We start from the raw sequence: 22094 nt of genomic DNA on the forward strand, positions 1-22094 counted from the left end.
ACATACATTGTTCAACTACCCAGGGCTGCCGAAAGACTGGGCCGAGCCCGGGGCAAGGCCGCCCCCAGGGGCCCTGCCCCCCAAGGTTGTCGTCGCCGCCCCCTCCATCCACCGCCGGGCCGGGCCCCCCTGAATTCAGATCATAGCGCCTCACCTCGACCTCGCTCCGTGTGAAAGAAGCGCAGCAGCGGCAGTCTTGCAGATCGCCTCTCTTCGGGCCTTCCCTCCCTGTATCCCGCTTTCACGCAAGTTATGTCAGACGAGGGCGGGACACAGGGAAGGAAGGCCCAAAGGGAGGCGATCTGCAGACTACCTCTGCTGCACTTCTTTCACACAGAGCGAGGTCGAGGTGAGGCACTATGATTTGAATTCAGGGGGGCCCGGCCCGGTGGTGGACGGAGGGGGTCGGGTGGAAGGGACTGCGGCTCCCCTCCTCTCGGCAGCCCTGCAATTACCGCAAATGAAATACAGGAACAACACTCTGAACCTAATACAGAATCTCACTAACGAACCTAACCCCCCATCCCATATTTCCCATCCTTACAAGATTTCCCCCTCCAATAATAATACCCCACCACCCTTCCCCAACCCCTCCCAACAAGTTATCAACCCCCCCCCCCCCCCAACTTATACCCTCATGTTTGTGTTTCTTAACCCAGCTGACTGTCTTATTAGATTGTAAGCATCAAGAAACAGGGACTGACTGGTAGCACTAATAATAATAAAAAAAAAGTTAAACAAAACTGACTTCTGTTTGTTTGTTTTTCAGCTTCTGATGACCTAAAAATCCAGCAGCATAAATGGTTGATCGGGACTGAAACACTGGTGCCAAAATGTTGAATATTAATCTTACAAAACCCGTCACATCTATGTTATTAAAGAACAGTGACAGATTTCCGGAGTCGGCTGCTATGAAAAAGTTTTTAAAGTCCATAAATGATCTTCCTAAACAGTTGCAGGGCCGAACACTGTTTTTAGATTTATCTGAAAGGCGGCTTACAATGATTTCCTATTATATCTTTGAGTTGGAAGACCTTGAGGAGCTACATTTGGAAAAAAACTTGATAGAAAGCATCCCAGAAAACATCCGCCACCTTCAGAACTTGAAAGTCCTGTATCTGAATAATAATAGCCTGAAATACATTAGTGAAGAGTTTGGGGAGTTGAAGAACCTCGAAAACTTAGATCTCAGTAGCAATCCACTCCCTCCCATTGCACTGCAGACAGTAAGCAGAATTTATACTCTCCGTGAGCTGAGGCTTTACAATATACATTTAGAAGAGTTTCCAGTTCAGATCTGTAGGTACCTTCATCATCTGGAACTGCTTGGACTCTCTGGAAATAATCTAACTTTTCTACCCAAAGAAATCGTCAACCTCAGCCAGCTTAAAGAACTTTATCTGCAGCAGAATAAATTTGAAACATTTCCCCTCCAGCTCTGTAAGCTCTATAATTTGGAAGTGTTAGACATGGAGAAAAATGCCATGAGCTCCATCCCTGAAGAGATTTCCTCTTTATCCAAGTTGATGAAACTCTTTTTGGGATTCAATGTGGTGGAGTTGCTTCCCGATTCATTGTATCGCTGCAGGGAATTGTCTGTGCTTACTGCTCCTGGTAACCTCTTGAGCACTGTTCCTGGAAACCTTGGGGAACTCACAGAGCTGAGTGAACTTGAACTGTCTGATAACAATCTGAAAATGCTTCCACTTCAGCTGTGCTTTCTGACCTCGTTGTGTGTTCTTTATTTGAAAAATACACGTCTGAAAATGTTGCCACCTGCCTTTGTTGAGTTAACAGCAGTCCAAATATTAAACCTCGGTCAAAATCTCTTCCGTGATTTCCCCATTGAAATCTGTTCTTTGATAAATTTGGAAATACTGTCATTGGATGACAATAGACTGCGCAAGGTACTCATTTCCGTACTTTTAGCATTATTTTAATTTGCAGATCTGCTCATGCTTGTTATAATTTGGGGTAATTAACTATTCGTCTTGAAAGGTGAAGTTATCATAATACAAACCATGTGGTTCTAATCCGTGATACTAGACAGTGCTGTACTCATGGGAAATAGGGGTTGGGAGAAGGCCATGGCCCTATGGCCCCTGGGCACCAGCCTGAGGGGAACACTGGATGAGGAGCAGGAAGGTCAAAAACCAAAAGAATGGGGCCTTTGTGATGGGGTGTATGTTGGAGGAGCCAAATGTAAGCATTAGCCCCTGACACTGTTCCTTCTAAGCTGAGTTGGAGTCCTCCATCTGCAATCCTGCCAGTGGGGGGTGCTGTTTCACTATCACATTTTTCAATAGTGAGGGACAGGCAAGCTCTGCAAGACTCTAGGGCAGCGTTTCCTAAGAGCAGTCCTGGAGTAGCCCTTGCCAATCAGGTTTTCAGGATATCCATAAATGAATATGCATGAACTTTATTTGCATACACTGCCTCCATTGTATGCAAATCTCTTCCCTGCATATTCATTGTGGATATCCTGAAAACTTGACTGGCAAGGGCTACTCCAGGATCGGACTTGGGAAACACTGCTCTAGGGAACCTACCTGTCCCTAGCAATTGAAAACACAATATTAAAGCACCATGCCACTGATATGAGAACATATATCCTCAGATTCTATATATGGCAACTAAATTTACGTGTGCAAATCAGCACGCATTGCCAATTTGTGTGCACAAATTAATTGATTAAGGAGCTGAGCCAATCAGCACCAATAATTGGCTGCTAAAAAAAACAATTATTTTTATTTAATTGGGATCTACGTGCATATTGTATTCTATAATGATGTGTGTGGAAATCCTATAGAGCGTAAATTCAAGGGGTCACGGCTGGGGGCATTCCGGGATGCATTCCCAGAACTGACGCCACAGTTCCCTCTAAGCTGTGTAGGAGTCCCTCCACCTGCTTTCTTGCCAGTGGGGGATGCTGTTTTGACTATCACATTTTCTGTGGACTCCAGGGAACCTGCCTGTCCATATCAATTGCAGTGGCGTAGCAAGGGCATGGCGGTGAGAGTGATCCGCCCCAGGTGCGCGCTGCAAGGGGGTGCAGGGAGCAGCCGCACGGCTGTCGGCTCCGCCGGTTCTCTCCTCTCTTTGACGTTACTTCCTGTTCTGGGGCAGGGAACCGGCGGAGCCGACAGCCGCACGGCTGCTTCCTGCACCCCCAGGAGGTAAGAGCGATGTACTTCAGGGGGTGTCATGATTTGGGGGGGGGTAATGCGCCGGGGGGGGCAGCGACAATCTACCACAGTGATTGACACGTATTGTTACAGAATAGACCTGACTGATGCCTAATTTAGGCACCGGCATTTACACCTGCTTTTTCAGCAGGTGTAGTTGCCGGCGCCTTAAGTTATAAGAAGGAATAGGGGAAACAAAGAACCACTTCCCAAATAAATATATGGATATATAAATATATAAATAAAACAAAGGGGGAAGCAATAGCAAGTGGCAATGCACACAAAAGTATAGCAACAAAGGTTTCCTAAAAGCACTAAAATACGAAGAAGCATCAGATAAAGAACAAACCTTAAAGAAACTCCAGACCGCTCAAAACACGGCAGCTAGGCTTATGTTTGGAAAAACGCGATTTGAAACCGCAAAACCCCTCCGCGAAAAACTGCACTGGCTCCCAATCAAAGAAACGCATTGCCTTTAAAATCCGCACCCTGGTCCACAAAATTATCTACGGCGAAGCCCAGGGATACATGACAGACCTGATCGACCTACCAACTAGAAACACGTCAGAATCAACACGATCACATCTAAATCTGCACTACCCAAGCTGTAAAGGTCTTAAATACAAATCGGCTTCCGCATCCAGCTTTTCCTACGTAAGCACACAATTGTGGAACGCATTACCAAAAGCTTTGAAAAGGACGTGCGATCACCTAAACTTCCAGAAATCACTAAAAACTCACCTTTTCAAGAAGGCATACCCCACTGACCCAACTTAAATGCCTGATCCCTGCAACACAACAAACCTAAAGTACGTAATGGACAAAACTCAGCTCTTCCGTTGTACGATTCCCTAATGTGGCTGTGCCACATGAACTTTATCTTACCACAACATCACTTTGTATTTGTTCACACCGGAGTCTGCAAACGCCTCTCCGGTACTATGTAAGCCACATTGAGCCTACAAATAGGTGGGAAAATGTGGGATACAAATGTAACAAATAAATAAATAAATAATGGGCTATGGGATCTCTTATAGCCCCAGTGATTTCAGATCCAAGCTCCTTTTTAATTCATCAATCGTGCCTCCAAGTACATTTGCTTAATTCAATTTTTATGTTTTTACTTTATCCATTACTTTGTTCAAGGCTTTATTCAAAATACAAAAACTGCTGAGTCATAATGTTAAAAAATAAAGAATAAAAAGACAGTGGCTACTTATCTTAAAACTGCAAACAGCGGTAACAACGCTGTGAAAATATTCAGAAGCTCCCAGTTAGGCACCGTTTATGCACTTAGCCGCTATTCTATAAAGGGCGCAGATCCTTTATAGAATAGTGCTCAGCGCTTAAATTTTACAGCGCCGATTTCTCAGCGCCATTTATAGAATCTAGTCCCATAATATCCAAGTATGTAGCATCGTACTTAAAGTGGAAGCCTACCACTCTGTCTAGTAATGTACCCTATCTGATGTTTTTAACAAGATTTTGGTTGTGGCTAAGAAAGAATTTCGGAAATGAGTAGGGCTGAACTGAATATTCGTATACGATTCGATTTGGCCCCAAATACTTTATCGGCCGAATAGTGATTTAAATGCAAACGTGAATAATCCAGGGCTCTGTTGTGCTTAATCCTACTGAAATAAACCCTTGATCTCTGATTTCAAGTTGCTTCTTATATTTGTTATGTCAAAGCTCAATGCTCAGTGGCGTTCCTAGGGGGGCTGACACCCGGGGCGGAACAACCTGTTCTGGGGCAGAGGGAGCATGGAACGAACGAAGGACAGGCGCGTGCGGCACCCCCCCCCCCCCAGCGGCGTGCACCCGGGGCGGACCGCCCCCCCTTGGTACGCCACTGTTAATGCTCATTATTCATATTCGGCAGAAAAATATTTTTCATTATTTGTATTTGGCCGAATAGTAAAATATAGTATTAGCTCTAGAAATGAGCACCCAGTGTGATAGAGTAAAAGAAGAAAATCGCACACACACAAAAATCATCCTCAGATATCTTTAGAAATAGTACTGTCCTCCTATTTCAATCACAATTAATGGTACATTTGCCCCCTAATTTTCTATAAAACTGGGCACCCAACTTTACAATTAGCATGCAAAGCTAGGCGCCCAATTTATAGAATAAGGTCAATTGTACATGCAACTTAATTTAATAATTGGCTGGGGTTAACAGCCAATTATTGGCTTAAATTGGTATTAATTGGGACCAATTGGCAGTTGCATGCACAATTGACTTTAGTCGCTATTCTAGAAGCTGCAAATGCAAATTTCTGTCACATGCACCTTCTAGGGTTGTGGCCATGGAAAGACAATGGGTGGGTTGGGGGCGTGCCTATGAGTTACACGCACAGGTTATAGAGACTAGGCGTTAGGTGCCTAACCTCCAACCACTGTTCCCTCTAAGCTGAGCAGGAGTCCTCCACCTACAGTCCTACCAGTAGGGGGGTAGCATAAAGCTTAGAAACATTCCGAGAATGGTCTCAGTGAAATACTTTGGCTCTATCTAGTAGAATGTAGTGGCTAGATGACAGAGGATATTACTCTCCCAACAACACTGTGGGGCCCTTTTACTAAGCCGCAGCAAAACATGCCCTGCGGCAATGCGAGCTCATCTTTTGGGCATGCGCCGGGCCAGTTTTTGCGTCCTGCAGCAATGTGAGCTCATCTTTTGGGCATGCACCGGGCCAGTTTTAAGGTGCCAGAAAACGGACATGCGGCAAAATAAAAACCTGCGCACGGACATTTTTGGCCTGAGACTTTACCGCCAGCCATTGACTTAGCGGTTAATCAATGTTCCTTTTTCTTACATTTGTTCAACTTAGAAACAAACGTTCAATTTGCTGTTCTTATGTTTCTTGATAACAATGCTTGTTTATTTAGATACCTTCAGGTATTAAGGAACTGTCCAAATTAAAACACCTGGGACTAAGTGGCAACAGATTCAGTCGCTTTCCAAAGGAAATCCTTTCTCTTGTATCTCTAAAGAAACTTTATATTGGGCAAGATCAGGGGACCAAGCTCAAAGTATTACCAGACAATATCTACAAACTGGAGGTAGGAAACTGTTATTGCTCTGCCCCTAATAAGAGACCTATTTAAAACAAACGCTATCATTGATAGATGAACCTCAGAAACAATAGCTCCAGCAGGCAAAGTACTGTACTTCATTTAAATAGCCAATTCTAGTAGCATTTTATCACTGTTAATGGTTTTTCTTATCATCACGATCATTTTTACAGAAGATCAGCCAGTGGCTTGAAGTTCTGTGTTATCATGTGATCTGTGTACATTTACCACATTCTTTGGGAATCAGTGAAAGGTCGATGCAGAAAGCTACCACAGGCCAAAGCGTGCAGTTAGCGAGAGGTTTATGATCAAGTAAACCACCGCCCGATGTAAAGAAAGGGTTTGCTGTGAAGCAAAATTTCACATGAGGCATGGTGCACACCTTATTTACAAAAAATAAATATGGCTCTTCACTCCAATATTTGATAGCAGCTACAGAGGCAGTTAATATGATGAAAACTTTCACACATAAAAAATTATTTTTGTAAAATAAGTGGACCCTCAGTATTAACTAAGGGGGTCTTTTACTAAGGTGCGCTAGCGTTTTTAGCTTGCGCTAAAAATCAGTTGGTGCTAAACAGGGGCATAGCTATGTGGGGCCACGGGGGCCTGGGCCCCTGTAGATTTAGCCCTGGACCCCCCTGCCGATAACCCTCTCGACCCCCCCCCTCCCACCGCCAACCCGCCATTGCTGTCACCTACCTTTGCTGGCGGGGGACCCCAACCCCCGCCAGCCGAGGTCTCTTCTTCTTTCGTTCTGTTTCTGAGTCTGACGTCCTGCACGTTGTACGTATGAAGAAAGACTAAGGAGGCTAGGGCTTTTCAGCTTGGAGAAGAGACGGCTGAGGGGAGACATGATAGAGGCATATAAAATAATGAGTGGAGTGGAACAGGTGGATGTGAAGCGTCTGTTCACGCTTTCCAAAAATACTAGGACTAGGGGGGCATGCGATGGAACTACAGTCTAGTAAATTAAAAAAAAATCGGAGAACGTTTTTTTTCACCCAACGCATAATTAAACTCTGGAATTCGTTGCCGGAGAACGTGGTGAAGGCGGTTAGCTTAGCAGAGTTTTAAAAGGGGTTGGACGGTTTCCTAAAGGACAAGTCCATAAACCACTACTAAATGGACTTGGGAAAAATCCACAATTCCAGGAATAACATGTATAGAATGTTTGTACGTATTGGAAAGCTTGCCAAGTGCCCTTGGCCTGGATTGGCCGCTGTCGTGGACAGGATGCTGGGCTCGATGGACCCTTGGTCTTTTCCCAGTGTGGCATTACTTATGTACTTACATCCTGTAAGTTATTGGTTCAGTTATTCTGGACATTTAATGTTAGATTTTGCTTTTGGGCACGTTTAAGAACGTGGGTTGGTGACACTGTGGTGTCCAGAGTCTTTTTTTTTCATTAATTGTGGAACCCGAGGATGTAAGTTCAATTGACAGTTTATGTACTGCGGCGGGTGAGACCCTCTTTGGGTCCTACAATCACTGTTATTCAGTTTCCAGCACAGGTTGGTGCTTTACCATCTTAGGGCCTCTTTTATCAAGCCACGCTAGCAGTTTCTGCTTGCAATGCCGACAAAGCCCATTCTTTCAAAGTGAATGGGCTTTGTCGGCATTACCTCACTGAGGACCGCTAGCGCGGTTTGATAAAAGAGATCTTTAGTTAATACTGAGGGTCCATTTATTTTACAAAAGTGTTTTTTTTTTTAATGTGTGAAAGTTTTCACTGTATTGATTGCCTCTGTAGTTGCTATCAAATATTGGGGTAAAGAGCTATATGTATTTTTTGACATTTTGTAACGCTTCATAGAGTTAATTGTCGTTTGGGATTACACCTTATTTACATGCATTTATTAGCTATTCTGCCCCATGCAGAGAACTGCTGCAGAAGCCTTTAAAGTGAGCACAACGCAGGAACCTAAATGCCAGGTTTGAGGAAGCATAGAAGTGGCAGCTCAGCATTCTGCAGCAGTGCATCAGGGCAGAAAACCAATAGCTGCCACATCTCTGGCCTCCTAGACCCCTGATCCTCCAATGCCTCCAAAATGACCCCCCCAATCCACTGACACTTACAGTCATTGACTCCCCAAACTGCACCCCTACTCACCAACCCTCTCCACAATAACAGCACTGGTGTGTAGTGGACCTGGTGTCTAGTGGCACCCGTGATACCCCCCCCCCCCCCAGCTCCTACAGACATCTCCTGAGATGAACCTCTGATCCCTCCCAACCCCCTCCCCCCAAAAAACATAGCCCTGGTGTGTAGCTCCTGAGTCCCCAGTCCCGCCTCCCCCCAACAGCATACTTGGTAGAAGAGGCAGGAGCAATACTATCTTGAAACATGGCACCATCCAACCCCACACACTGCATCCTGGGACGCACAGTATAGGATCAGTCTGGGTGGAGACAACTAAATACGGGGAAAAAAATCCCTTATTTGGCAGACAGACCCCCATGTCATGCATCCCAGGATGTACCAAACGGGGTCAAGCAGTGCCCGTTCTAGGTATGCTGTGGAGGAGTCTGGGTGGGGGCACTAGACACCAGGGATTTAAATTTTGAGTTGGGCTGGAGGGAGAGAGTGCCGCTAGACACCAGGGAATTTATTTATGAGTCAGGGAAGAGGAGGTCATGTTGGAGAGGAAGGGGTGTGCTGCCAGACACCAGGGAATATATTATTGAGCCAGAGGTGAGGGGGGGTTGGGTTCGGTGAGGTAGAAGAGAAGGAGGGGGCTGCTAGACTACCAGGGATTTGTGGGAGAGGGGGAAATGTCTCCCTACCTGTCAGTCGACAAGCACAGAAGAACAAAGGTCCTCTGCAATGATAATGCAGGAAAACACACACACCGGGGGTGACAGGAAGGATGATGCAGAATAAAGATGTCCAATGGACTAAAACAATTCACATCAGAGACTTTATTCACAGTCTATTTTACTGTGAATAAAGTTTCTGATGCGAACGGTTTTAGTCCATTGGACATCTTTATTCTGCATCTTCCTTCATGTCACCCTCGCTGTGTGTGTTTTCCCCTACCTGTCAGTGCCTGGACCAGTCACTGCTCACACACTGACAGAAAGAGGGACATGTTGCAATTAGCTGCGGATTACTGCCATGATTTTAATTGTAGCCCGTGGGTAATTTTTTATGGAAAGTTCACATTAGAAGCTATGTAGTCAGTGGTTCTAACATATGGCTCTCTGCAACGACTCCTGAATTACTTTTGATTAAAAATATCTTGAAAATTTTGTTTACAGAATTTAAGAGAGTTGTACTTAGAAAACAATAGGCTTGAGTCCCTGCCATCAACCATTGGTCTTCTGAAATATCTAGAAATACTGGACTGCACCAATAACTACCTGACAGCGCTTCCACATTCCATATGTGAAATACAAGGTGAACTACACTGCGTCATATTTTCAAAAGCTTCAGGCTGTTTTAGACCCCCAAAAAGTCAAAACAAAATTGCCAACCCTGGTGACTTAAAGGCTCATTTTCGACAGACAAGGACGCCCATCTTTCGACACAAATCGGAAGATGGGCATCCTTCTCACAGGGTCGCCCAAGTCGGTATAATCGAAAGCCGATTTTGGACGTCCTCAACTGCTTTCCGTCACAGGGACGACCAAAGTTCCCGGGGGCGTGTCGGAGGCGTAGCGAAAGCGGGACTTGAGCGTTCCTAAAACATGGATGTCTTCGACCCATAATGGGAAAAAAGGGCATCCCTGACGAGCACTTGGACGACTTTACCTGGTCCTGTTTTTCTTACGACTCTACCCCCTCCCACCCTCAAAAAACATCTTTAAAAATATGTCGTACCAGCTTCAAATGCCATACTCAGGTCCATCACAGCAGTATGCAGGTACCTGGAGCAGTGTACTTCAGGCAGGCGGGCCCAGGCCCATCCCCCCCCCCCCCCCCCACACCTGTTACACTTGTGGTGGTAAATGTGAGCCCTCCAAAACCCACCACAAACCCACTGTACCCACATCTAGGTTACCCCCTTCACACGTAAGGGCTATGGTAGTGGTGTACAGTTGTGGGGAGTGGGTTTTGGGGGGTATTTGGGGGGCTCAGCACACAAGGTAAGGGAGCTATGTACCTGGGAGCAATTTATGAAGTCCACTGCAGTGCTCCCTAGGGTGCCCAGTTGGTGTCCTGGCATGTCAGGGGGACCAGTGCACTACGAATGCTGGCTCCTCCCACAACCAAAGGGCTTGCATTTGGTCGTTTCTGAGATGGGCATCCTTGGTTTTGATTATCGCCGAAAATCAGAAACAACCAAGTCTAGGGATGACCATCTCTAAGGACGACCTAAATTTCAGGATTTGGCCGTCCCCAACCGTATTATCAAAATGAAAGATGGACGTCCATCTTGTTTCGATAATATAGGTTTCCCCGCCCCTCCACCGGGACGTTTTGTTTGGACGTCCTCAGCAAAACTTGGGCGTCCCTTTCAATTATGCCCCTCCACGTGGCACTGCTGCACATTGCTATCTGGAGAGATATGGGTTTGATTTCTGGTGCGATCATTCACTCCCTGGCTGGGATGCTGCAGATCAGCTTTGAGGGCCCTTGGGAGGGAGGGAGTCTCTGTTATCACACAGTAGTGACACCTTTTGACTGACTTAGGTCTATGGTTGCTGGTTATAGAAGGAGCCCTGATGCATGGCCTATAGCTTGAGGACTGTGGTTGCAATGACCTCACTAAGGGCTCCTTTTACGAAGCCACAGTAATGATTAGTGGTGCGCCAAATGCAGCAAAGCCCATTCATTTCTTGTGGGGTTCATTGCATTTGGCCAGTGGCGTACCAAGGGCGGGGCGGTGGGGGTGGTCCGCCCCGGGTGCACGCTGCTGGAGGGGTGCAGAGAGCAGCCGCGCACCTGTCGGCTCCGCTGGTTCCCTGCTCCCTCTGCCCCGGAACAGGTTACTTCCTGTTCCGGCGCAGAGGGAGCCGACAGCCGCGCGGCTGCTCCCAACACTCCTCCAGCAGCGTGTGTTGATGCAGGGTATGCTGATGCGCTGAGGGAGGGGGGTGTTGATGCGCTGGAGGGGGGTGTCGTGCTGCACCCGGGGGGAGAGGGGTGCAGCGGCGATCCGCCCCGGATGGCAGCCGACCTAGGAACGCCACTGCATTTGGCACACGGTAATCACTACCATAGCTCTGTAAAAGGAGCCTTAAAGTTGGATGGGAGACGATATAAAATAGAATGAAGGCTGGTGGTATAGGTTTCCTGCTCTGGCTGTGACTGAGCTCGAAGTCTAAAAAAGCAAGAAGAAACCGCAGGGTCAATACCGCCCCTCCCCCCCAATAAGAATCCGTAACCAAGAACATCAAAAACAACCAGAATGAAAGACCTTGTTACAATAGTTAACATGGGGCACCACTGTGCTTATGATGTCTAAGAGATTTGGGTTCTTGAATGGCTTGGAAATTTACATAACACCCTGGAGAATTAAGCGCCAAAACATCAAAATTCTGCAAAATTATACAAAAGTAATTGCCATAATTTTACACAATAGAACAAAGATATTCGTAGAAATATATGCAACTTTCTTTAGCACACCGCAGTAACCTAAACACCTCAGGCCCCTATTTCCCTGTTAATCTCTCACAAGCACATGCAGCGGCTGTGGACATTCCACAGTCCATGATGTAGTGACATCCATTGTAACACAAGAATAAAATTAATTTGTGTTCCATTGAGGGACACTGATATTGCAAGTAGCAATTAATTTTTAAGTAACATGGAATAAACATATTTTCCTTGTATGCCCTCCAGACCGGTCAAGTTGCTGGCACTTGGGTTATGCATGCCTACCAATAGGTGGAGACAGAGAACACTAAAACTTGTTACTGTATAATATACCCGGTTAAATAGCGCTGAATATCGTGGGGGGGGGGGGGGTATAAGAATAATTTAGATAAATTTGTTAAAGAGTTGGAAATGATAAAATATGACAAATTTCGTAGGGATGAGGCAGATTACAAAAGTTTCTGTGGGGTCCTTTTACTAAGCTGCGGTAAGCACTTGTACGTGCTTACCACATGTTAAAAAGGCACTATTGCGTGACACGCTCAGATGTCCCACAGTAGTTTTAGAATTGGCACCCACTTCCCACGTACTAAAAAATAGACTGTATTTTTTAACGCAGGGGCGTGTTTGGAGGCGGAGAGTAGGTGTGCTCTGCGCTAATCGGTTAGCATGTGGACATTGGTGCGCGCTGACCGATTACCACAGGAGCCCTACCACCTACCAAATAGGTGGCAGTAAGGGCTCCCACGCTAATGGCCACGCACTATTTGGGAAATTAGCACGTGGCCATTAATGGAAAAAAATTAATTGTGGCCATTTTACAGCTATGCTAAAAGTGGCCTCGGTGTGTGGAAAACCCATGTGCTAAAAATAGCAAAGGACCCTTTTTAGTGCAGCTTAGTAAAAGGGCCGCTATCAGGGGCATTTTCGAAAGAGAAGGGCGCCCATCTTCCGACACAAATCGGGAGATGGGCGTCCTTCTCTCAGGGTCGCCCAAATCGGCATAATCGAAAGCCGATTTTGGGCGTCCTCAACTGCTTTCCGTCGCAGGGACGACCAAAGTTCCTGGGGGGGCGTGTTGGCAGTGTACCGAAGGTGGGACTTAGGCGTGCTTAACAGATGGGCGTCCTCAGCTGATAATGGAAAAAAGAAGGGTGTCCCTGACGAGCATTTGGCCGACTTTACTTGGTCCCTTTTTTTTTAATGACCAAGTCTTGAAAAGGTGCCCCGACTGACCAGATGACCACCGGAGGGAATCGGGGATGACCTCCCCTTACTCCCCCAGTGGTCACCAACCCCCTCCCACCCCCCAAAAAAATTAAAAAAACATTTTTTTGCCAGCCTCAAATGTCATACCCAGCTCCCTGACAGCAGTATGCAGGTGCCTGGAGCAGTTTTAGTGGGTGCAGTGCACTTCAGGCAGGTGGACCCAGGCCCATTTCCCCCCCCCCCCCACCTGTTGCACTTGTGGTGGTAAATGGGAGCCCTCCAAAACCCACCACAAATCCACTGTACCCACATGTAGGTGCTCCCCTTCACCCATAAGGGCTATGATAGTGTTGTACAGTTGTGGGGAGTGGGTTTTGGGGAGCTCAGCACCCAAGGTAAGGGAGCTATGCACCTGGGAGCAATTTGTGAGGTCCACTGCAGTGCTTCCTAGGGTGCCCGGTTGGTGTCCTGGCATGTCAGGGGGACCAGTGCACTATGAATGCTGACTCCTCCCACGACCAAATGCCTTGGATTTGGTCGTTTTTGAGATGGGTGTCCTCGGTTTCCATTATCGGTGAAAACCGAGGTCGCCCATCTCTAAGGTCGACCTAAATGTTGAGATTTGGGCGTCCCCAGCCGTATTATCGAAACGAAAGATGGACGCTCATCTTCTTTCGATAATATGGGATGCCCCGCCCCTTCACGGGGGATGTCCTCAGAGATGGGCGCCCTTAGAGATTGTCGTCCCCGTTCGATTATGCCCCTCTATTAGTTTGAGTTGCAACAATGCATTAGATCCTGTGTAGAACAAGCTGAATGATGTCAGCTTAGTCCCACTTGACATGTAGACAGCTCCAAAGTGTTGTAACAGTAGAGTGTCTACTGAATTGCACATTTAATTCAGCATTATAATGCTGATATTTACCCCTGACTACCAATTCATCTTATTAGTATTTATAAATAGAGTTCTTTTGATTTAACATCTCTATACTATCCAACCAACTGCAGGAGCTGCAGTGCTGTGTCTGTCAGAAAAGCCTCTTGTGTTAAGCTAGATAGGCTTAACCCAGTATTTGTGTTAGACGGCAAGTTTAAACCAGTTTCCACAGGTAAAAAGGGAACTGAGCCTTTTAAAAACTGCCCTCCCTATGTGCATGTAAAATTTATGAACATAGTACTACATGGAATTGGTTATTGGGCAGAAAACAGAGGGTAGGGTTAAATAGTCATTTTTACTTAATGGAGGAGGGTGGAGTGCCGCAGGGATCTGTACTGGGAATGGTGCTATATAACATATTTATAAATGATATAGAAATTGGAACGACAAGTGAGGTGATTAAATCTGCAGATGATACAAAACTATTCAAGGTTGTTAAAACACGTGCGGACTGTGAAATATTGCAGGAAGACCTTAGGAAATTGGAAGACTGGGCATCCAAATGGCAGATGAAGTTTAATGCGGACAAATGTAAGGTGATGCACATTGGAAAGAATAATCCGAATCATAGTTACCTGATGCTAGGGTCCACCTTGGGGGTCAGCACCCAAGAAAAAGATCTAGGTGTTGTTGTAGATAATACACTGAAATCTTCTGCTCAGTGTGCGGCGGCGGCCAAAAAAGCAAACAGGATGCTAGGAATTATTAGGAAAGGGATGGTGAATAAGACCGAAAATACTATAATGCATTTGTATCGCGTCTGCACCTTGAGTATTGTGATCAGTTCTGGTTGCCGTATGTCAAAAAAGATGTAGCGGAATTAGAAAGAGTTCAAAGGGGTGGAACTCCTCTCATACGAGGAAAGGCTAAAGAGGTTAGGGCTGTTCAAGCTTGGAAATGAGACGGATGAGGGGAGATAAGATTGAGGTCTACAAAATCCTGAGTGGTGTAGAACGAGTAGAAGTAAATCAATTTTTTTACTCGTTCCAAAAGTAAAAAGACTAGGGGACACTCGAGGAAGTTACATGGAAATACTTTTAAAACAAATAGGAGGAAATATTTTTTCACTCAACAAATAATTAAGTTCTGGAACTTTTAGCCTGAGGATGTAATAACAACGGTTAACACATCTGGGTTTAACAAAGGTTTGGACAAATTCCTGGAGGAGAAGTCCATAGTCTGCTTTTGAGACATACATGGGGAAGAAACTGCTTGTCCAGGGATTTGTAGTACGGAATATTGCACTGATTTGGGTTTCTGCCAGTTATTTGTGACCTGGCTTGGCCATTGTTTGGAAAACAGGATACTGGGCTAGATGGACCACTGGTCTGACCCAGTATGACTAGTCTTATGTTTGTTAAGACTTCCAAATTTGTTTTCTATTGGAATATACAAATACTTGATAAAGACCTATTTATTTACTTTTAAGAAGAGTAAAGATTAAGATATACATAGTATACATTAAGGATTTTAAGGGTGTTTGATTGAAAAGTAAAATCAATCCATGACAGCAATAATCACTATAGCATTATTGTATTTTTAGGTATGAAAAAATTACTTCTTGTGAATAATATGTTGAATGAACTTCCAGAAAACTTGGACATGCTGCAGAATCTAGAGGATTTACTGGTGGATAAAAACCCTATTACAGACCCACCACCAGAAGTGTGGTCTCAAGGGAAAGAAGCTATATGGAATTATCTACAGGACAAGAGACATAAAAAATTTATGGCAATAAAGGTAACAGATCTAAGTGGTTTTATAGAAGTTGGCTGTAATTTGAATTGGTTTGCATTATTATTTTAATCATAATACTGCACAGAAAGACATTTTATAGCAAACTTCATTCGGGGAGTGTAACAAATTGACAACTACATATACCCTTGCTCTGCAGGTATTTATAGAAATTCAGCACTAGGAGGCCAAGCTGCACTGAGCTTCACCAGAGTGTACACGCTATGTACAATTGGGCATTATCTGTAAATCAACCCACGGGTGAAAAATCTAGGAGCTGATAGTTAACCACAGGGGTCAGTGGTTTAGTAAAATGGCAACCACCGTGGTTAAAAGGACATTCAGCACCAGTGCCTAAATACTGGCCAGCGCTGAATATCTAGTTTCACTCCATGCTGTCTGGTTCGTGGCATATTCAGTCCACTAATCAGATAAAGTTAGGACAGCATTTTTTTTGCTGTCTGAAGATAGCCACTGACCAGATAATCTCCAGCTATGCCCATGGACCACCCCGGCATTGAGGTGGTCAGCAGATATATTCAACAGCACTATCCAGTTAGGGCCGTCGAATATCCCTCTCGTCATCACTTATCCAGTTTGCAGTGCCTGCTAGCCAGATAAGTATCTCTGAATATTGCCCCCCCTATATTTTACCACAAAAGGCTAGATTCTGTATATAGCACCCAAAATGTAGGCACGTTGGAATAACGTGCCTATCGCTATTTTATAAACTGCGTCTATAGTAAGATGCAGTTTATAGAACAGCTAGTAGGTTGGGGGGGGGGGAATGTGCATATATTTAGGTGCAGCCATTTACGCCACTAAAAACCTGGTGTAAATGTCCACGCCTAAATGAATGCACGTTCCCCCGAATTCTATAACATGCATAAATGTGATTGGCACCCCGACACGCCCATACTCCTCCCATGGCCATGCCCCCTTTTCAACGACACATGTTGGACTTCACATGCGCCTTCTTTTTAGAATATGCCTAAAAAATGTGCGTAAATTCCAATTATTGCCAATTAGTGATGATAATTGGTTGTTATCAGCCAATTATCACTAATTGGCTCATTATTCAATTGAGTAGCATGCATAAATTGGCTGCATGCACAATTTAATGCACGCTGTTCACCGCGCCTTATATAGAATCCAGGGGGGAAAATATGGAATTATACTTACCTACTTACTACTTTTGGCAATACTGTTTGAGTAATTATCTCCTGTACTTGCATGCAACTTGCCTTGAGATCAGATTTGGAAAACCGAGTCATCAAATCTATAATGCAATTCAAGTGTATCTGTCCATAGTTTAACTGCTCCTTCATAGGTAATAAGATGGGGAGGGGGGGGGGTTAATAATTTGATTTTGCATGAAAACTATCAAAAGAATAAGTGTGCACAATACAATTGTTGTTTCTGAAAATAAAAGTCATGTGTACTAAAAGGGCAAATAGCATGTGTGATCCTGTTTAGTGCATGCCAACACTCAATTCTGTGTTTAAACTCGCCTTTGAGATCAGCAGTGCAGTTTACGACATTGGCCTCTTATGAAAGGGAGTTACAGTTTGGGCATCATGACCCTATACTGTTCACTCCCTCCTTTTCTTCTCAGGTGTACATGGTGCATCAAAAGTGATAAGGCAGGATTAACCCCTTAGTAAGCCCTAGGCAAACGAGTGCATTGGGCCTCCTGTTGTTGTATAAATACATTTTAAAATCTCCCCTGGATAGGACCCCATATGATCCTGACTACAGAGGAAAACCAGTAGCACAGGAACCCAGTTCCTCCTGATGGCTAAAGGACCCCTGCAGGTCCCTCTTTCCACCCTACACTCTTCATTCTGCCAGCAATTGACTTACCAGTGCAAAATTCTACTACTACTACTTATCATTTCTATAGCGCTACTAGACGTACGCAGCGCTGTATACTTGAACATGAAGAGACAGTCCCTGCTCCACAGAGCTTACAGTCTAATTAGGACAGACAAACAGGACAAACAAGAGATAAGTGAATATTAAAGTGAGGATGATAAAATAAGGGTTCTGAACAAGTGAATAAGGGTTATGAGTTAAAAGCAGCATCAAAAGAGATGGCGCTTGACGTACCGGCTCAGGAAGTCTATTCCAGGCATAAGGTGCAGCAAGATAAAAGGAACAGAGTCTGGCGTTAGCGGTGGAGGAGAAGGGTGCAGATAAGAGAGATTTACCCAGTGAACGGAGTTCCCGGGGAGGAATGTAGGGAGAGATGAGAGTGGAGAGGTACTGAGGAGCTGCAGAGTGAATGTATTTATAGGTCAATAAGAGGAGTTTGAACTGTATGTGGAAACGGATAGGAAGCCAGTGAAGTGACTTGAGGAGAGGGCTAATATGAGCATAACGACACTGGCGGAATATTAGTTGTGCAGCAGAATTTTGAACAGATTGAAGAGGAGAGAGATGGCTAAGTGGGAGACCTGTGAGAAGCAAGTTGCAATAGTCTAAGCGAGAGGTGATAAGAGTGTGGATGAGGGTTCTGGTAGTGTGCTCAGAAAGGAAAGGGTGAATTTTGCTCATATTATAGAGAAAGAAACAACAGGTTTTAGCAGTCTGCTGAATATGTGCAGAGAAGGAGAGGGAGGAGTCGAAGATGACCCCAAGGTTACGAGCTGATGAGACAGGAAGGATGAAAGTGTTATCCACTGAAATAGAGAATGGGGGAGGAGAGGTTGGTTTAAGGGGAAAGATAAGAAGCTGAGTCTTGGTCATGTTTAGTTTCAGATGGCGCTGAGACATCCAGGCAGCAATGTCAGACAGGCAGGCTGATACTTTGGCCTGGATTTCGGCTGAGATTTCTGGTGTGGAGAGGTAGATCTGCGAGTCATCAGCGTAAAGATGATACTGAAAACCATGGGATGAGATCAGAGTACCAAGGGAAGAAGTATAGATGGAGAAAATTCTGCCTTGGGAACCATTCAGTTAGAGATCTGAAAAGGCCTCTTCAAATTTTTGGGCCCTTGGCATGTGCCTAATTTGCCTATGCCTTAATCCTACCCTGAAGAGTGATGCAGATCCAAAACAGTACAAGGAGAGGAGACCATGTCTGTGCACCGGCACTGAGTATCCGGGGCAGGAAAGAAACCCACTCTTTCCTGCCCCATTGCCACCGCTCTCTCACTGGTGCCGTGCTTTTTCAAATGGCTGCCAAGACTTCAAACAGTAATCTCGTGAGATTACCGTTTGAAGTCTCAGCGGCAATTTGTATAAAGCACAGCACCAGCGAGAAAGCGGCAGCAGCAGGGCAGGAGAGTGGGGTTCTTTCCTGCCCCTGAAGAGGTTCTCCCGCACCTCACAGGTAAGTGCAGAGGTAGCTGGAGGGAGAGAGGGGCGGTAAAAAAAAAAGGGGGAGGATGCTGTTGAAAGGAGAAGTTGCAAAAAAAAGGGAGGGGGCCTGCACAAAAATGTGAAAATTCTGCGTGCAGAATTTTGTAGAATTTGCAAACTTTGTGCCCAGAATTTTGAAAATTTTTGGCACAGAATTCCAGCAGGAGTATCTGTTGTAGGCTAATCTTAGTTCTTTGGGGAGTTGCCTTTACTTATTTACTGCTTTGTTATGATAAATATTGACTGACTACCAACTGCTCATGATACTTAAGTGGTGATATTACAAGTTATTAGCTCTCAGTCACTACCTTCTGGCAAGAGGGAATAAATTCAATCATCTAGACCGGTCTGGGGGGGACTCAAGGAAAGAAAATTAGCAGGTAAGATCTAATTTCTCCTTATGTCTTAGGGGCCCATTTGCAACGCCGAGGTAGAGCTACCGCGGCGTTGTCATGCGCAAGTCCGACACTACCACCGTCCCACCGTGAGAGCCAGCAGTAGTGCCACCCCCCCCCCCAGCACACGCCATTTCCAGCATGACCGGAACTATTTTTTTACCGCTGGGTTAGCCCTTTCTAAGGGTTTCCCCCGGAAAAATGGCAGTGGGGCAAGTTTGTACTTACCGCACAGCCATTTTCTTCCTTTCTTTTTTTTAAACCACTGTGGTAAAAGGAGCTTGGCAAATCCATGCGCCAACGCTACCACAGGGCTCCTTTTCCCTTTGTGAAAGGGGCCCTTAATCTGACTTTCCTGGTCAACAGACATAAAGAAAGAAATACAAATACCAGGTTGGACCCACTTCTACATGAAAAGGCAGAAAAAGACCGATGCTGGCCGAGATGTAGACAGGCGTTAGGGGATTCTGCTGTGTTTCATTTCCGGTATACTCAAGCGAGTTTCTTTATTTCAGATTCAAGCTTGGTGGCGAGGGATCATGGTGCGGAAAGGCTTTGGACCCTTTGAATATCTTCTAAAACTTAGAAAACTTAAAGGAAAGAAAGGGAAGAAGGGCAAGAAAGGCAAGAAAGGCAAAAAAGGCAAGAAAGGAAAAGACAAAGGCAAGAAAGGAAAAGACAAAGGAAAAGACAAAGGCAAAGCCAAGGGCAAAAAGAAATAAAGCGCATGGGCAGTAGCGAGATAAATTGTACTGAAAAATAAATGCTATCAAATATAAACAAGCCCAGCTGGAAGATTGTATCTTACGCTCATCTGAACAAGATTAATCTGCAGAAGAACTGTACATATTATAGAAAACATGCCTGATGCAACCAATTACACATTTGTTTTTCTTATTATAAGGGTAACTTGTATCTCCTGCAAACTGGCTCTTAGCATTGAATCTGCTGAGAGCACCTTTCTGACAGGATGCCATTGAAAATTAAAAGACAAAAAAAGTTTCCAGTGCATATTAAAACTGTGAACCTTCTCTGCTAAATATATCAAACATATAAATGGCGAGTGACCGTACTCACCCGCAAATGCGCAATAGAGACTTCCCTGTCTGTCCCGCCCCCGCGTCAATACGTGATGACGGGGGCGGGACAGAGAGGGAAACTGCGCGAAGGGGAGGGAGGGAACCGCCGACATTGATACCGCTCCCCCCACCCGGAGTCGCCGCCCCCCCTCCACCCGGCCCGAGCACTCTCTTCGTTATTGAACTTATATCGCCGACACGCAGCAGGCTGATCAGCTGAGCTCCCGTCAGCCTTCCTTCCCTGCCTGTGTCCCGCCCTCGCCGACATTACGTCACACGAGGGCGGGACACAGGCAGAGAAGGAAGGCCGACGGGAGCTCTGCTGAACTGAGTGCTGCGTTTCGGCGACGTAAGTTCAATTGCAAAGAGAGGGCCAGGGCCGGGTGGAGGGGTGGCGGCGACTCCGGGGGGGGGGGATCGGTAGCGGCGACCTCGGGGGGGGGCCTGCAGCAGTGAGGGGACAGGGCCTTGGAAAAACCCCATACTAGCCCGTTTTAACGGGCTCAACGGCTAGTATATATATATATTTGTATCCATATATCCTTTAGCAGCAGAAAGTGTAAAGTCTGCTTGACTGTGTCCCCATCAGTCAACAGAGCACGAAGCATCAACACTGTTTATCCCATACCCAGGAAAGGTACAACTAGTAAGAAAATTGTTCTGACTGTACTTTTAAATGTTTTAATAAAACTCATGCTCGGTACAATATCTTTTTTGGCAACTGCATCTTGTTTCAGTTGTTTTGTAGCATTTCAGCTACTAATTCTGTGCCAGAGCCGGTGGTGGGAGGCGGGGCTGGTGGTTGGGAGGAGGGGATAGTGCTGGGCAGACTTGTACGGTCTGTGCCCTGAAGATGACAGTTACGGGTCAAGGTGGGATATACACAGGGAGTGGCACGTGTGGGTTTGTCTTGTTGGGTGGACTGGGTGGAACGTGCAGGCCTTTTTCTGCCGTCATCTACTATGTTAATTACGGCCCCGCTACACCTTCACCTTTCACCTGCAGCGACTTCAGCTGGGGTTTTTTTTCTGCACTAAAGGGCAGTATGATCTCAGGCCCAAAATGGACATGCGCCAATTTTCATTTTGCCGCACGTCCATTTATGACCCAAAAAAGGCCTTTTTTGCAAGTTTGCTGAAAAATGGACCTGTGCACGTCCAATACACGCATCTACAACAGCACGGGCCATTTTTCAGCGCACCTTAGTAAAAGGACCCCTTAGGCTTTTGTGGCTGGTGATTGGTTAAAATTCCTTGCAAATTTATGCAAGAGCAGCCAATTACTGAGATGCCAATTACTGAGTACCGGCACCTTTTCCATTGTCTGCTAAAATTGACCCATGGTCCCCAAGTGTTAATGAAAGATTTCAGGCTCTACACAACAATTCTGCCTTGTCATAGATTCTGTGACTGGTTGCAGGGGGGCGTGGCTATTGTGGGGTGGGTCTCCATGATCACCCCATTCCTGAAGGGTGGCCTGGCATTTGAGTACCGGCACCTTTTTTGCTAGAAAAAATGCACTGGTTTTACTTGACGCCCGGCCACTTCCTGTCAGAAAGCAAGACTTCCCTTT

At 45.6% G+C, this 22094-nt stretch overlaps 1 protein-coding gene across 1 annotated transcript; it reads left to right on the plus strand.

Moving 5' to 3' along the window:
* The first annotated feature begins 833 nt into the window (after positions 1-833).
* Positions 834-20165, plus strand: LRRIQ4 (leucine rich repeats and IQ motif containing 4). The gene is made up of 5 exons (XM_030215675.1): positions 834-1907; positions 6078-6251; positions 9525-9663; positions 15495-15691; positions 19959-20165. The coding sequence occupies exons 1-5, from the start codon at positions 834-836 to the stop codon at positions 20163-20165; spliced, it is 1791 nt and encodes a 596-aa protein (XP_030071535.1).
* Positions 20166-22094: the final 1929 nt, after the last annotated feature.

Source organism: Microcaecilia unicolor, chromosome 10 (assembly GCF_901765095.1).
Source record: "Microcaecilia unicolor chromosome 10, aMicUni1.1, whole genome shotgun sequence".
Lineage (NCBI taxonomy): Eukaryota > Metazoa > Chordata > Amphibia > Gymnophiona > Siphonopidae > Microcaecilia > Microcaecilia unicolor.